At 39.2% G+C, this 18,100-nt stretch overlaps 1 protein-coding gene across 3 annotated transcripts in view; it reads right to left on the bottom strand.

The window, feature by feature from the left end:
• The window catches only part of NELL1 (neural EGFL like 1), a 425,045-nt gene that overhangs the window by 193,546 nt on the left and 213,399 nt on the right, over nucleotides 1-18,100 (bottom strand). For all 3 annotated transcript variants that reach the window (XM_054027068.1, XM_054027069.1, XM_054027067.1), the window contains one exon: nucleotides 7,529-7,651. In XM_054027068.1, coding sequence (XP_053883043.1) covers nucleotides 7,529-7,651 — 123 coding nt within the window. The remainder of the gene's footprint in view (nucleotides 1-7,528; nucleotides 7,652-18,100) is intronic.

Consider the following 18,100-nt stretch of genomic DNA (forward strand, 5'->3'; position numbering starts at 1 on the left):
ATTCCACCTCCAATGGATACCAAAAGCCATCCATTCCTCAGCAAAACCACATGCTTTTATAGCAATTATATGAACACACAAGCACATTTGCTTGTCACACAATACAGGCATTTGGGATGTCAGTCTGCCTTAACACTGTTAAGGTCGGTGCAAAAGGGACACAAAGAAAAGTGAGACAATCCAGTGGGAAAAAATTGTCAACAGGGATGATTTTTAAACTTTTATTATTCGTTCTTAGCAATTCATTTTTTCATTAAATCACCCTGAAAAATTCAAATTGTGTTCAAAGTTTGTATTCTACATTTTGGATTTTGCCATTAGCAATAAGGTTTTTACAAAATAAAGGTTTAAAGGCAGGAGAGAGATAACTTGATCATTAACTGTTAGGTTCACTCCCTCTGGGGCACTTGGCATTGGCCATTGTCGGTAGACAGGATACTGGGCTGGATGGACCTTTGGTTTGACCCAGTATGGCTGTTCTAATGTTCTAACCTAAATTAACCCAAAGTTATGGAGACAGATATGAGTCAAGGAAGCCAGCAGAGTATCAGAAACCTGGAAAAACCTCTGACTGGATGGGTTCAGGCATTTGGGTCACAAGCTGAAGTGGTTCAAAAGTTTTGGATTTTTTTTAAAGCAGAATTTTGTTTATTGTTTCTTTAAACAATCAAACACAGCAAGCAGCAAATATTTGGCCACACACTTCTGAAACCCCAAACCATATTCAGGTTTTGGCAGATTAATTTCAGCTTTTCAATTAAAAAAACCACAACAAATTTTGAAGGAAAATGCACATTGTCTGATTTTTTTCTGCTTTTTAAAAACCCCTAGTCTTTGATCCAAAAAAAGTTTTGACGGAAAATATTTGTCCAACCCTTTTAATGAGCTTTAGTGCCTTTTAGCACTAGCTGATGCTGAGAACCAGTGATACCTTGTAAAGAAGTTTTCTCAAACCTGGGTTTGTGCCGAGATGCGGAAGTTTTATTTTTCCAAGGACCACCTATGTGTGTGTGGGGGGGGGGGGGGGCGGGGGGAAGAGAGCAAGTGGGGCAATTTGCCCTGGTCCCCACAGGGTCCCCCACGAGAATATAGTATTGTATAGTATTGCAATTTTTTTTTATGGAAGGGGCCCCCGAAATTGCTTTGCCCCAGGCCCCCTGAATCCTCTGGGCGGCCCTGCCACATAGTCTGACGATTGCTGAGTCCATCATTCCATTCACTCACTGCATGGGCTCTCTCATGCTCCTGAAGCTTTCCTCTTCGTGGTTTAGCCCTCCGGCTAAAACACATTGAAGTTCCCCCTTCCTGGGCTATTAAACTGTCCCCAGCAGTCCCCAAATAGGCTGCTCCTGGCATGCCACTCCTACAGCGTACTGTAGAGGAACCCAGGCCTGCCTTCTCCAGCAGGTTCCAATCCAGGGACTCTCGACCCAGTAGCTCAGGTCTTTATTCTCCCAGCCTTTACTGCTCCTTCCTTGGACTGCTTCCTCCACCTTCTATTACAGGGCCTACTCTCCTCCCTTGTATCGGGGAGTGTGACTGCAGGCTCTGTTGCCAGCTCCCTGGCTTTGCAGAAGTCCCATATCTTTCTGCCCAGGTAAACTTCATTCCCAATTAAGCCATATTGTATCCTAGCGCCCTCCCAGGTGCAGCCTATGGTTAATTGGTCTCTCTTTCTTATATTAACTGCTCCACGGTTAGTGTGGGGAGAATGCCCCATCACACACTTGCTAAAATTGAACTCTGTAACACAATGATAACTAAAGTGCAGAATATTCTATTTACAGATGGGCAAACTGTGGTGTAAAGAGATTCAATGATACTTACCAAAGGTCACAAAGTGGGTCAGTGGCAGAGGCAGAAATAAAACCAAGTGACCGGATCCTTTTTTCATTTACACCAGCAAAAACCAGGAATAGTTACAATTGAACCACTAGAGTTACAACAGTGTAAAACAAATGTGAGAAAAAAATCTGAATAAAGGAGTCTTCATGGCTCGTACCTGCTGAAATCAGTAGAAACACTACCTTTTTCATATCTACTAGTGGTTTTATTATTGCATTTTGGTAAAAATTTTCTCCTACTATTTTTTACTACTGTGCAGTCAATCCATTATTTAACAAGAATAACTGATGAGATACATATCAACTAATTATAATTATCTATTATTGGGCAAGTGAAGCAGGTCCCTACACTCAACTTGATGGCATTTCTCTGTCTGCCTAATGTGGAAACAGGTTCTGACAAATATGATCTCATGTTCCCTCTTTTCCATTCAAGATTGGCTCTATTTCTATCTACTACTGAAATGATGGCCTGTTACAGGATCACTCATGTACAGCAAACTGAAGAAGTGGAACATCTGTAGTTAGATGTTTTCAAGTCACTAGGGCCTGATGAAATACATCCCAGAATATGCAAAGATCTGACTGCAGAGATATCTGAGCCATTAGTGTGATTATCTTGGAAAAGTCATGGAAGGTGGAAGAGATTCCAGAGGACTGGAAAGGGGCAAATATAGTGCCGATCTATAAAAAAGGGAATAAAGACAATCGGGGGAATTACAGACCAGTCATCTTAACTTCAGAATCCGGAAAGATAATGGAGCAAATAATTAACCAATCAATTTGTCAGGAAAAAATTGTGTCAAACCAACCTAATAACTTTCTTTGACAAGGTAATAAACCTTGTGGGAGGGTGGGAGTGGTGGTAAATGTGGTATATTTTGACTTTAGTAAGGATTTTGATTCTGTCTCACATGACCTTCTCATAAACAAACTAGGGAAACACAATCTAGATAGAGCTACTATGAGGTGGGTGCATAACTGGTTGGAAAACTGTTCCCAGAGAGTAGTTATCAGTGGCTCTCAGTCAAGCTGGAAGGGCATATCAAGTGGGGTCCCACAGAGATCAGCTCTGGGTCTGGTTCTCTTCAATGTTTTCATCAATTATTTAGATAAGGGCAAAGTTTGCAGACAATACCAAGCTGGGACAAGTTGCAAGTGCTTTGGAGGACAGGACTAAAATTCAAAATGATCTGGACAAGCTGAAGTAAATAGGATAAAATTCAATAAAAACAAATGCAAAGTACTCCACTTAGAAAGGAACATTCAGTTGCATGCATACAAAATGGGAAAGGATTGCCTAGGAAGGAGTGCTGTGGAAAGTGATCTGGGGGGTCACGGTGGATCACAAGCTAAACACGAGTCAACAGTGTAACGCTGTTGCAAGAAAAGCAAATATCATTCTTGGCTGTATTAACGGTAGTGTTGTAAGCAACACACAAGAAATTATTCCACGCTATTCTGTGCTGATTAGGCCTCAGTTCTGGGCAACACATTTCAGGAAAGATGTGGATAAATTGGAGAAAGTCCAGAGAAGAGCAACAAAAATTATTAAAAAGATCTAGAAAACATGACCTTTGAGGAAAGACTGAAAATATTTGGTTTGTTTAGTCTGGAGAAGAGAAGACTGAGGAGGGACATGATGATAGTTTTCATGTACATAAAATATTATTACAAGAGGAGAGAGAAAAATTGTTCTCCTTAACCTCCGAGGACAGGACAAGAAGCAATGGGCTTAAATTGCAGCAAAGGCAGTTGAGGTTGGACATTAGGAAAAACTGCCTTACAGTCCGGATGCTTAAGCACTTGAATAAATTGCCTAGGGGGTTGTGCAATCTCTGTCATTGGCGATTTTTAAGAGAACGTTAGACAAACACCTGTCAGGCATGGTCTAGATAATACTTAGTCATACCTTGAATGCAGGGAACTGGACTAGAAAACCTCTCAAGGTCCCTACAGTCCTACAATTTTATGATTCTCCATCCTCTACCCTCAACTTTTCCATTTTCTTGAGACTATTACTAAACCACTTTACTTTGCATTCGGTCTTTGTAAATTAATTGGCTTTGTGCTACAGTATTAAGTCCTCTCCTGAAGTCTAGCTGATGTGCTTTACAGCCGTGGTTTCATCCTGACCTACTAATTCCATAGTGTATTCAAGTCATTCAAGCAAACTTGCTTGGCACGAGTTTCCTTTATGTATCTGTGCTAGTTTCTATTTTCTGAACTGCAATATATAATATTATACATTCTTGTTCCTTATCAATCTTACCAACATTTTTTCTGTAGCTAAAAGCAACTTTATAGGTATATAATCTATATAATATTAGCCACATTCCAGTCCTCTGTCTTTGGCGCCATAAATACTTTTGCCACAGGCTTTCCCAGTTTCCTTGTTACTGCCTGAAAAGTCCCAGGATGTAATTTATCTGACTCTCCACCTGGTATTTTGTCAAGTTTATTATTTGCTGCGACACCGTATCACACAGTCTTGCCATTCCTCGTCACCTCAGCCTTCTTTTCCCATCTCTCCCCCACAAGATGTTCCTCTCTGCAATGTTATAGTCCACTTCTATATTGAGACCAAGAATTTGTTTATGCCCACAGCAAATAAAGGCCACATTTGTCTTTACTGTTCTACACTTGCCCAGCAGTGACCTTCCTGTCTCTTTGCCTATGTGTTTGCTTCTTATGTATCTATAAAGGTTTACTTTTGTTCATCTTCAGGTCTCTTGCTATTTTCATGTCAATTAAACTTAAGTAGTACATATTTTTGTGTTACACATTTTTTTTTAAAGAGACATGCATTTTGTTTTTGTCTGCATCCTTTTACACCATTCTTCTTACCGATTATTTCCATGTCCACTTTGACAGCATCTTGTCCTTAATTACATTCTGAAATTCTCTAGTCCACTATATTTATGAAGTAGACACAATCCTTTGTGCAAGAAATAAATGTTCCTACTTGCTGCCTGTTACTGTGTACTTTTATTAATGATTTTGTTTTCCTCTTCCTAATATTTTTAGTCATAAATCAAAACCGATTGTCGTCTCTACTTCCCAGATTCTCTCTGCTTTCCTCTTTACCTGACTATTTCTCTCTCTCTCAGCCTCCTCCCGCCCCTTCCCTACACAGAGTGTTAGTTCAGGTGTCTTGGACAAACTCCTATCAGGCTACTTTCATTATGCCTACTCCAAAGCTCTCCATGTCGTTTCATTTGGCTGCATTATTCCCCTATACTTGCTCTCCTAAAAGATTAAGAATAATATTCTACATTTCTATAGAGCCTTCCAAGGATTGCTGAGTTTGTTGATTATGCCTCACAACATGGTTTTCATCATCCACATTTTACTTATACAGAAAATAAGGTACAGAATGCTCATATGACTTGCCCAAGGCCACGAGGGAAGTATGTGGCAGAACCAGGAATAGACTCCTATGCCTGTGTTTTGGCTACAAAATCATCCTTTCCCTGTTGGCATGTGGTGTTGCTGTGTGATAATAAGCTGCCTTGATCCACCCCAGAGGTGGATCAGGTCATTAGTGGCTGAAATGATTGTTGTGTAGATATACACCATTTGTAAAAGTTTATGAAACAATTCTAGACCATTTAAGTAAATTATGATATGGGCCAGATCCTCAGCTGGTGTTATCCTCAGCATTGCTCCTTTGACTTGACAGGTGTTATGCAATTTTACTACTAAGCAATCTGGCCCATTATTTTACAGCCTCTGTGTTTACTGATTACCAAGTCTCTTACCACTTGAGTACCATCTAAATTATCCATAGCTCCTTCTGTAGTGAGAGAAGAATTTCTCCATAGCTTCCCATTAAGGGGCTTCTTCCCATCTGGAATATTAGAGAATATCACTCACTTTTTCAAGCTCCAAAAATTTTCAACATGGGTTCTGTAGATATATTTCCCAGTTGGGATGTAAACAACCACAAAATTCCACAGCTCTGTTTTTTGCATTTCCATGTTAGCCACTTTTTTAAAAGGCAGTTATATCTTCATTCAGTTGTGTAATTCTAGGGATTTTGAGAGCAAAGCTGGGAGAATATTTGAAAATGAAATGGAAATTCATCTGCTTTGGGATTTCATTTCAAGCTTGAATCTCAGCACAAGTTCATTAAAAGAGTTTAAAAAAAAAAAAAAAAAAAAGAACCCTGAATATTTTCCTATTAAACTACCAGGTTAAACTAAATGGTGGCTGGATGAGTTTTGCTTCAAGTTTTTTCAGCCCTTTCAACCTGAAACTCAAAGTAAAACTCTGGGTGTACAAATCCAGCAAAGTAAAACCAAAAAAATGTCCTGTTTGAGTCAATAAAAAATGTCCTTGTTGCACACAGCGGAGTCAAGAGTTGTCCCACACCCTATAGTCTACAGGGGGGAAAGCCATTGTCAAACTTAGAGAGTATATTCATTCACCCCTGCTTGAAACTTTATTTGGAAATGTTGTAACTTACAATCCATGCAAGCAAGAATTGGGAAAATACTGGGCAAAACTGATTCTTGGTGTGACTTCTTTGACTTCTATAGGATGACTCTGGACTATTGTCTTCATTACATTCTCATTTTTGCAGTCCCTGCTATGTTCATTTAGAAACCATTTTATTTTTCTAAATATCTTGAGATTGTTGTACATTCCAGAGAGTTAGTCAGATGGAGAGATTATCACATGACACATGCTACTTTGACACCTGATAGACTGTGGAAACCTTGGTGAAGAATTTAAACTGGAAGTGGTGGTTCACCATCCATCACTTCAAGACAATTCTACCAATTCATAACACTGAAAGAAAGCTAATATTTCTCCCCAAATCTAAGTGCATATGAATGTTTTCTGGATGCACTATTATTTTACATCAGCAGTAGTTTCCAACAAATTAGCCATTATGGCAATAATGTTTTGGAAGCCAGGAATTGTGGAATCAATGATGGAGCAATTAATAGCATTTTATGAGACAACCGTGAGACATTCCTAAAACACATAACAACAACAGGCATTGCAGGCACAATACAATGACATTTCCAAGTTGCAGTCATTAGTGAGCCATGGTGTATATTTCCTCTTCTATCTTTATGAAACAGCTTAATCTTTCTTTCTTAAAAAAAGACCAACAAAAACTGCCATTTTACAGCAAGATGGACTGATTCCAGATACTCATGGTCTAAGCTACAGTGAAATCTACCAAATGCAGATCTTCACTTTATAGGTGTGCTGTAAATTAAAACACATCATGGACAAAAACATCCCCATCAATCACTTCTGTAACTTTAATAGCCCATGGCATTGCTACATGATGCTACAAGATTATACCAGTTTAAAGGCTACATGAACCTAGTTTAAAACATGAAGGTGGTAATTTATGGCATATCTGACACTAACTCAGTTTAAGACACAAAACACAGTTTAAAAGCTGCATGAAACAGACTTAAATTACAACTTTAATTGGCAATATACTTAAAGGGTTTTTTAAAAACAATTCAAAAATACTGTCCTGTGATAGGACGTTATTCACAAATCAATTATCTCTATGCATACTACCATTGCCAGGTGATAATTCAGACAATGAATCTTTGACAGAGCCCAGCATCATGCGCTACCAGAACTTAGGTGACTGTCAAAAAATATTAATAGAGTCTGTGGCTTTTCTCAAGTTCCTAGAGTAACAGACCTACCTCGACAGATGGTCCCATTCCCCACATATCCAGGTTTGCAGGTGCAGCTATGTCCCCTGACAGTGTTAGTACAGATTGCATTTTCATCACAGTTGTGCTGTCCGCTGCCACATTCATCATGCTCTACCAGAAAAAAAAAATACAAGAGAGAAAAAGATCTGCTTTTCAGTTTGCTGATCTGACATTTGAAAACTGAGTTAAAACTAATATTAAGGATGCCACAATGGCTGAACACAGCAGGGATTCAAATGTAAGAGCCTAATATGGACTGCTTCAATTCCAGGACATAATGACATATTCATGGCAGGAGTAGTTTGTTTATTCAGACTGAAGAAGAAAAAAAAAAAAACCTATCTGGGCAGACTACACAGGGCTACTACCATAATAATCACAGGAAGAAGATTATCACTGCAGCATCTCGGATGTGATAAGCCTCACCATCACTGCCCACCAAGTGTGGTAAATATAAATACAAAATAAGTGGTTACAGTGAGGCACATTGACGGCATAGTCTTTAAAGGTCTAACAGCAGTTCCATTACAACCATTCACACGCACAAATGTATGCTGTGCTAAAGCTTGGCATAAAATAATAATATTCTGTACTTCTAAGGCACATTCCAGACCAACGGTTCCCAAAGCACCTTCCAGAAATATGGGCCATGTGTTACTCTCATTACCCAAGCTGCCAACAGGGCTGAAGGGCCTGCAACTTACTCTCCCCTCCCTTCCATCTCTTCCCTCCCATCCGTATGTGTGATGCTGCAGTCCGCTCCAGCAAAGCACCAGTTTAAGGCTGCCAGCCTCCCACTTCTCATATAGCTCAGCCAGCTCCTCCCTCTGCATATGTGGCAGGAATTGGAGGGAGGGGAAGAAAGAAGAGCCACTGACGCATCATCCCAGATGAAATATGGTGACGCTTTGCCTGCCTCTTGCATGTTTTAAGAGGATGATGATTTAATGTTAACTGAAGTTAATTTGTTAACTCTTTCTTTATGGGAAGGAATCACAGTGCAGTGATGCTTCCAGAAAGCATAGCTATGGGTGCAAGAAAATGGGTGTAATTACAAAGCAGAAATTGAAATGCTTCTTGCTAGTGTTTGTCTTTATTGTTGCTAATACAAAAGTCAAGTTAGTCTTTATGAACTTCTCTTAATGGACACTCGTAGCTGAAAGGTACCCTCTAGTGGGAAAAGGGTTATGCCTTATAAACAGACTCTCCCAAAGTCCAGGTTGACACTGTACTTCAGGATAATTCAAACTGTCTGAGTGACAGATTGCAAGGGCTCCGCTAGAATAAATGTTCTTAAAAGAGCATAAATATGTCTTTGCACATTATCTATTGGGTATATAATGTTTCCAAACACATTCGATAGCTAAGTGATATGGGATTTACATAATTTTTCAAAGGAGTATCATAGGGATATTTTGCTCTTTCCTTATCACTTTTTTAAAACAGAAAATTCATACATAAAATGTATCTGCTTCAGCCGATAAATTCAGACTTATGTTTATGCTCTTTAGTTTATGCTGGTCCCTTGCTCTGCTGCAGAATTCACTTTAGCTACTCTCTACTTTTCAGACCCTTAGATATTCTGAATGTTAGGCTCCGTCCTGGCCACTATAAACTCTTCTTCTTGAACTCAAAGGAAACTATGCAGCAGCCTAGCTTGTGCGACTCCTATCTCAACTAAGAAAAGCACCACACACAGCTCAGCCCATTGTGGCAGATTAAGGAGAAGCTTTTATAGTGGTAACCCTCTGACCACCTCCGGAGGCAATTAGCCCATTCTATTCTTAAAACATATTTTCTTTTAAAAACAACATTTTCCCCTAAATCTCACCTACAGAGGAAAGTTGGTGTAATTATTGATCTGTATTTCAGTAGCACCAGAAACACAGGGGTCCCCATTGTGCTAGGCACTATACACACACGCATAATAAAATCAACCCTGCCCTAAAGAACTGACCATCTATTTAGATTCCCCTCTCACCATTTACAGTAAAAACAATATCCCATCTGAAGGGAAAAACTTGGGTTTGCCAAAACATACAAAACCTTAACCCCTTCAGAGCTCTTCCCAGGTGTTTACAACAACAGGGGTTTTAATGTAGACAAGGTTCCATAGCTGCAGCCTTTTTTAACACTGATGTCAATTAGATATGCTCTGAGAAATTTAATTGGCATGGTGTTAACAATGGTTCTGGCCATGGGAAACTGCCCTATACAAGAGAACCCAGCATTACTAACACCAGTGCAACTAAGGGATCCTTGTCCATGCAAGAATTTCCAAAATTGATAACTGTGGGACAGCTGCAATGGTGGGAATTTTTTTTTTTAAACTTCCCTAGTGTAGACAAGTCTATAGAAGAGTTAGCTACAGCCCTAGTGAGAATGAGTCAGCATTGATCTTCTGTCAGGTTAACAAAAGTCTTTTATTTCAAACACATTAACCTGTGAGAAAAGGAAAAATGCTTAAGACCCTGTCAGTATCCTACTTTGGTTGTGTTTCCTTCGTCCTTTTAAAATTTCGCCAAAGAGCGATGTTATTTTTTTTTTAAAAGAGCATTTTGGAGAAATTCCCTTAAGGCCTCACCTTGGCATGATTCATAATGTGTATTAGCAAAACTTTCTAGTGCTTAGTTGTAGCCCGAAAACCTATATCAGTGTCTATAGAAAGTGAAATAAATCTACAGAGGGAATTTCAAAGAAGCAGAACAGAAGACAAATCAGACTGACCAGGATTAGCACTGCTACTCTCGCAAGAAACTGCCATGATATTTTTAATTATTGCAAGTGTTTTGCGACAAATGGCTTAGTTTGGCAATTCATTCAAAAGACACCTCCTCCAGCAGCATGGGGCAATTAACACCGTGCTGAATCATTGGCTCAGTGAGGTCAGTGGAATTGAGAGACAGAAGGGGAGAATTACAAGACAAGATGACAACCCAAGATGGAATGTGAAGACCCTGAAAAAGAAAAAGAAATTAAAAAGAAAACAAAAGATCTGAGATAAGAGAATTCAGAGTCACTACTTGTTGAAAGCATGTCTTATTTTGGCAATTACACTTTTAGCTGGAACCCAGAAGTGCAGAAAAATAAAAAAAAATATCCTCTCAAAAAGTGGATTTTCAGGGTAGGTACAGAGATCATATATATGGGATGGTGGTCACTATTTTACCTGACTGGTTTAATCTATTCCTGATTTACTATACAATATTGACAAAAGTTGAAGTTGGTGAAAGAGCTAGCAGCAGACAAAGGGTGTGTCTATACTGCAATTAAAATCCCCATGATTGGCCTGTGCCAGCTGACTCAGGCTCATGGGGTTTGGGCTAGGGGCTGTTTAACTGCAGTTTAGACTTCTGGGCTCAGGCCACAGCCCGAGCTCTAGGACCCTCCCACCTCGGAGGGTCCTAGAATCCACGCTCCAGCCCGAGCCCAGAAATCTATGCTGCTATTAAACTGCCCTGCAGTCTGAGCCCTGAGAGCCCAAGTCCACTGGCACAGGCCAGCCAGGGCTGCCTAACAGCAGAGTAGACATACCCAATGGGAGCATGGGTGGCTTACTGGGAACAGAGATAATGAAAGATATGATTTACTGATTTCCTAAGTTGAAGTCATTCCCTGGAGTATTAAACATACATTTCAAGAAACAGTAACCATTCAAGAGCAATAATAATTATTATAATAATACTTTGTCCTTATAGACATGTTAATTTCTTTATGAAAGCCTTTGAGGTTGTATTTTCAGGTCTTAGATCTCTTGTATCTAAATAATATACTAACCTATAATGGGGAAGAAATGTGGCCTAGTAGCCCTGGAGTCAGGAGATCTGGATTACATTCTCACCTGTGCTAGAGGCTTGCCTCATTTTTTCCTTCTGTAAAATGGGGATAATACTTATCTCACAGAAATATTCTGAGGATTAACTAACAATAGTAAACTGTCACATGCAAGATACTGTAGACGATTAGCGTATTTTTCTTATTACTCAGATTTATTGGTATAAATCTGAGAATCAAGTGTTTGCAGTGGCTTACATTTTGCTTTTTTACTTCTTCCTCGTTGTATTACTAAGCACAAAGAACACCTCACATTTCCCTCCTGCCTATCCAGCCAGCCACAACCAAAATCGACAAACTAATAATTTATTACTAAGCTGTTTGTTGTCAGTAAAAGTCTCCTAGAATTTCAAAACCTTTCATGACCTTTCCCAAAATCCACAAGAGGATTATTTTACAAGCACAGTATTTTCTCAGTTCATATTTGCAGAAGGATAGTTTGCGAAGAAAAGACAAAAATGGCATATTCTCCCCTTGGCCATTGGCTAGGGAAGCACTCTTGCTTTCATATATGCTTGAAAAATTACTTCCAAGAAATTATACTTATTTTACAAAAATATTTCCAAGGAAGAATGTTCCCACTCCTGCCTTTGTTGTTCCCAAAGTCGAAGCCCGCTGTATACCCATAAAGTGAGTAAAATCCCCACAGAAAACTTCCATTTGAAAATGCTGTCACTGGAAAGTCAGCCCCGGTTAACGACCTGCCTCAGGCAAAGAGATAGCATAAACCTGAACAGAAATCTACAATGATAACACTATGGGTTTGGGAAAACTAAAGTTGTTTATATACCATTAGAGATATATAATGCTATGCACAGTAATTACAGATCTCTGCTGTAGATATTTCTATCATGCTCATAGGAAACCTAATGAAATTAACCGCTTATCTTGATTATTAGAACACTTTGGTGTATCTTCTAACAAGTAATCCAAGAGGATTACTTATTTTTCAACACTGCATGCCCTTACATAAATAATAATCATATAAAAAGCAAAATTAATCCACCAATAGTTAGCTTCAAGTAGATAGCAAGTTGAATATGACATTTAGACTCAAAGAAAGTAGTACTACATCTTACACAGTAGCTCGAAACAGCTTAAGTATTAAGAACAGATTTAAGACAGTTTGTGTCTGTCTGGTACCTCTGTAAGAATACAAATGGGGGGCTGAGGGGTCATGAAGCATCAACCCTTTCCCTGAGCTCCATGGAAGAGCTAGCCATAATGTAGAGGGAGAGTACAGGCCCTGTTTCTTCTTAGCATCCCAACCACATTAGATGCCTGAAAAGGTAAAGAGACAGGTAATCCCCAATCACCATGGCATAGTTGGCCAGGCATGCAGCCAAAGATGATGCAACTGCCACATGCGAGTGCACCCCCTCGAGGAATTCTGACCGAGCCTAGCTAGATTGGATAGCTAAATATACACCACTTGGTTCCCCACAATTCCACTAACTCAACAAGTATATTCTACAACTAGTCACGTAAAAATCACTCATTGTGCAAATGTGCACTAAAACAATAAATGAGTGAGATTTTAGGCAGTGGGCAGCTATGGTCCAGACAATAGAACTAAACCCTACAGGTAAGTTTTGTCATTAATACATCTCATCAGAGAAATTCACTATGAATAATAATTAATAAAGATATCCTATCTCCTAGAACTGGAAGGGACCTTGAAAGATCATTGAGTCCAGCCCCCTGCCTTCACTAGCAGGGCCAAGTACTGATTTTGTCTCAGATCCCTAAGTGGCCCCCTCAAGGATTGAACTCACAACCCTGGGTTTAGCAGGCCAATGCTCAAACCACTGAGCTATCCCTGCCCCCCCGAATGAAAGATTGAACATTGAAGTTAACGACAGCAAAATGTCTTACAACGCCCTCTTGGGCATATCCGAGTTTGGAATCTTTTCCTGTGGACTCACATATTTAGATTTTAAACAGATTTTTAGCATTTTTTCAAAACACAGGAAACTTTATGTGAATTAGGATAAAGTGCTTGTAGGTGACAGCAATACAGTATTTTGCATACATCAAAGCATTATCTGCTCCAACTGAGTTTTCTTTCTTTCTCATAAAATACAGAACACTGTTGACAGCAAATAACACCAATGAAAAGCGTAAATTGGATAAGGCAAACAAAACCTGACAAAAACCAAAGAAGTCAGCAATATTAGGGCACCCATTTCCTTTTCGCATCCCCCATCTCTCAACTTTTCTGGCCTAATTTTTTGGTGAAAAGCTACAAAACTAAGGATTTATCTCTTACTCTAAACATAAATATATGTACATACATACATACTTCTTCCTTCTACTCTTGTGAATTTATATGTGCTTGTGAAAGGTTCTAGATGTTCTGAAGACTGACGTCCTCTATTTAGTCACATAACAGGGTAATGTGGACAGAAGTGCAATCTTGCCCATACTGAGTTACCAATATGACCCAATCTGGACCCAGATGAACCAAATCTAACAGTGAAAGAGCAGTGGTGTCTCCCCCCACTGATTCAAGCCAAGATACTCAATGCCAAGTTTAATGGTGATGTCAGTGGTGTTGACACATCCAGGAGGAACTGGACTGAGACTACCAACTCATTTCACACAGGTCACTTCACAGCCAGCAGATGGTAATGGGTTTTGGTCACCACTGTCTTGAACTGGGCTTTAACTGATGACCTAGAGCTAAAAGCCTTCCTATCCCACTGCCAATGCCCTGAGCAATCCAGGCTCTCTCATTTTCCCTTAGCAACAAAAACAAAATAGATTTCAAACGTCAGGGTCCTTGCCTCACAATATGTGTAAATAGATCTCATTAACAATAATCACTGATGTAGTATACCACAGTCTCAAGCTGGCGAAAATCCCGATAGCTCCATTGGCCAAGTATGTGCATAAACAGGTGAGAATAACCCGGCAGACAAAGTCATATATATTATTTTTATACCATGTAATAGTATAAGTACAAAATGTGATCTACATTTTCCCCGAGAGCTTCTATACTGTGCAAGATCCCAAACAATATTCTGTAACTGTGCTCTTTCCCTTATACTTACATTCATTTAGCATATAGAACCCTACCATTCAGAGCATTCTGAGTTAAAATTTAATTAAAAAACTAGGTAAGGAAGATGTCCGAAAAAGAAGCATTTACGATACCTTTTACCTTTTGTTTTCACAAAGCAATATAAATAAAATTTACATTCCAAACTTCATACACAAAACTATATCAATCACCGATTTCAAATTAAAAACCCTTCTCCAGTTAATTTTAATAGTGCATTTTTGCCATTTCATATTTTGTTTTCAGTTCTACAAATGAGCGCAAAGCATAAAACTCAAATTTCTTATTTACCTGAAATAACTAATATACCAGATCTTCACATAAATACATTTTATTTCCTATCAATAACCATAAGCCATTTTGCTCTGAGTTCCTCATGCAATAGGCATCTTAATATATAGGACAGCGGGACATATCCTCAGGTTTGTCCTTATCACAGGGACAATCTTAAATCATACTCTGTGCCATGAAATCTGCTTTGCTGCACAACTTTATGAAAATTGCTTAAGGTGAGTAACCTCTTCTTCAGCAGTTATTTGACTTTCCATGACAAAATTTCACCTTGTGTGTGTATTTTTACACAGAAATCAAATATTGAACAGTGGTGAGGAGAAACAGAGTCTGTTTTTTGGGATGGTGGTGGATACTTATTTGTATCTGTTTGTACTTCATTCACCTACCGTATTATGGGTCAACTTGTGACCATTATTGAGCACCCTTGCAGAGGAGAGAGCAGCCTCTGCAGAGCTGCTATATCTCATCTGGTACAGGTGGACGGTGTGTGGGAGACCAATGAGTGAGCAGAGGTGTGGCTGCATCCCTCTAAATTCACTGGCTAGTGAAGTAAACTGCCATGTCACGGGCGGACACAGCTTGCTGACCCTCTGGGACACTGAACTGTGACTGTCTGGGACATCATCCGGACTAGAAAAAGTAATTTTAGGACAGGCATATCTACTACAAGCTATCTAGTCAAGACAAGGCCTGGGTTACAATTCAGGCCATGGTCTCCTGCAAGGCATCTGCATAATGCCCCTTATACAGGGCTCATGGTAACTCATCAATCTAGTAGTAGGCAATTATTGTTCATTATGAATATATTTTACCAGATATTTTGTATCACTATCTAAGTGCCAAATTTTCAAAAATGGGCTTCTAAATTGTTTCCAAAACATCCGCTGCATCACTTGGCCCCTGAAAAATCCTAATTTATGCCTACAAATTGTGGCACCCATTATGTATGCAAATGGATATTTATGTGTTATCCATTCTGTATGAGCAAATGCCTGTTAATGTGCACAAATTTGGATTCTGCGGGTACAATCAGCAAATACAAAATATTTTGATGTGTGCATATGGGAGGAAAGGGTGGGAGACATCAGAATGTGAGGGCCATACTTCTGAAAATTTGGCCTTCAGGATACTGTTAAATTTTGAACACTAGGGGCCTGATCCAGAGTCCACTGAAGTCAGTGCAAAGATCACCATCGACTAGAAGGGGCTTTGCTTCAAGCTCTAGCTAAAGACAGAGTCAGTGGCAGTGTAATTCATGTGCCATTTCTCTTTTATTTTCTCATGTGGACTTTTTTTGCCCTTTTATTTCCCTTCTTTCTTAAAATACATTTGATTGATTTTCTCATCCTTTACCACTTTGTCCCACAAATGTGCTCCCAATCTTTTTATTAATATAGAAAAATAGCTACTGGGTTATTGGTGTTAACACTCATAGCATCAGTTTTCTTCTGACATTTAATGTGTATGATATGTATACCAGTGACTGGTACAGTAACAGCAATGACATATTTAATGAAATTCTGAAATGAGCCCTTAGCAAGTGAATGTTCCTGTGGTGAAACGTGCAATAAAATTGATAAATTCCTCAGTTTAAGTCAGATGCTTATCTTCGCTGGAGTTTTAGGGAATTTTTTGTGATTCAGACTTCGCAGGTTTTACAATAAATTTGGAGAATCCTCTCTAGTGTTTTATTGCTCCCTAATTTTAAAAAGCAACCTTGTGAAAAGATTTAGTGACAAAGACAACAGGGCTCTCATTAGAACCGGGCCCTCAATTAAGTGACCCTCCTCATTCTTAGGGTGCTAGAAATTAAATCTATTGTTATTTCCAAACAGGGCTGAAAAATCAAACCTTAGCATACTTTTATGTAAGAAAACTAACCCATTCTCTCTCTGGAAACCTAATTTTACACTTTGGGACACCAAAAACTGTGTGAAATTGTGTGTGGATGATCAAATTCAACTCAGACCAGGTCTACACTAAAAACATTTCCCGCTCTAATAATATCTGAGACTGTCTGTATTAGGGTGACCAGATAGCAACTGTTAAAAAACGGGACAGTGGGTGGGGGTTAATAGGTGCCTATATAAGAAAACTACCAAAAAATGGGACTGTCCATATAAAAACAGGACATCTGGTCACCCTAGTCTGTATCCCTATACTCACTCTCTTTACAAAACTATAATGGATTTTGTAGAATGTATACCTTGTGAAGTATCATTTGAAAACTCAATTTGATGAGCATTATTGTCCTGATAATATGTGTGGCAACATTGTTAAATTCTACTGAAAGACATTGCCGAGATCAAGTTTAGAAAAGTAGACACAAACGAGTTCCTCAGAGTCAAAAGGCAAACTGATGCCTCAACCAGGTGTCAATAATATCAAATGGACGATCAACCTGGTTAAGCAGCAATTCTTTGGCAGGAAAAGAGTGTGACCGAGAAATTTACATCTTGGGAATGAACAGCTGGAAGTTCCCATCTCCACAGACTGGCTGTCTCCTGAACCTCAGCTTGAGGTGATTCCCTAGGATACAATCCTTTTTTCTTTTTTCAAAAGAAAAAAAGAGCTCTAAGAAAGGAGAATGGAGGCCCCCGAAATATATCTCCCTCCATCTCTACTCACGGCATCAACACCACCTTAAGGACAAGGAAATTACTTTGAACTGGTTGGAAGGATTCCAGTAGGACTGCTATTACAAGTAGTGAGGGAGACTCTTTGCTTTGAATTCACTTAGCTTGTTAAGTTAGGCATTAGTTGCATTTTACCTTTTATTTTTTTGTAAACAAGCCTGACTTTTATGCATCTTTACTTGTAATCACTTAAAATCTATCTTGCAGTAGTTAATAAACTTGTTTTATTGTTTTATGTAAGCCAGTACGTGTTTGGATTGAAGTGTTTGGGAAACTCCACTTGAGATAGCAAGGTTTGTGCATATCATTTTCTATTAATGAAATGACAGATTTGATATGAGTTTGTGTTGTCCAGGAGCAGGCTAGGCAGTATAAGACTAATATTTCTGGGGGAAGTCTGGGACTGGGAGGTTCCTGGCATCTCCTGCAGTGTAATTCACGGGTGGCTGGCTATAACACTCAGAGTATAGCTGGGAGTGAATTATATGCTGGAGGCTGTGTGTGGACAGATCAGTAGTTGTTGCTTTCACAGTGAAGTAGTGTAAAAGGCGCTCCAGATTGGAGAATTGAGGGGACACAGCCATTCAATAGTCCAGATTGTATCCTAGGGAACGTCACAGTATCAGTGAGGGGTGTGATTCCTCATGACATTTTTACACCAGCAAAATGGTATGGAGGCAGTTAAACTGGCAAAAAAGGTCCTGTTGCCATTATAGCTTACTTCATTTGGGGAAC

The sequence above is a fragment of the Malaclemys terrapin genome, chromosome 4 (genome assembly GCF_027887155.1).
Source record: "Malaclemys terrapin pileata isolate rMalTer1 chromosome 4, rMalTer1.hap1, whole genome shotgun sequence".
NCBI lineage: Eukaryota > Metazoa > Chordata > Testudines > Emydidae > Malaclemys > Malaclemys terrapin.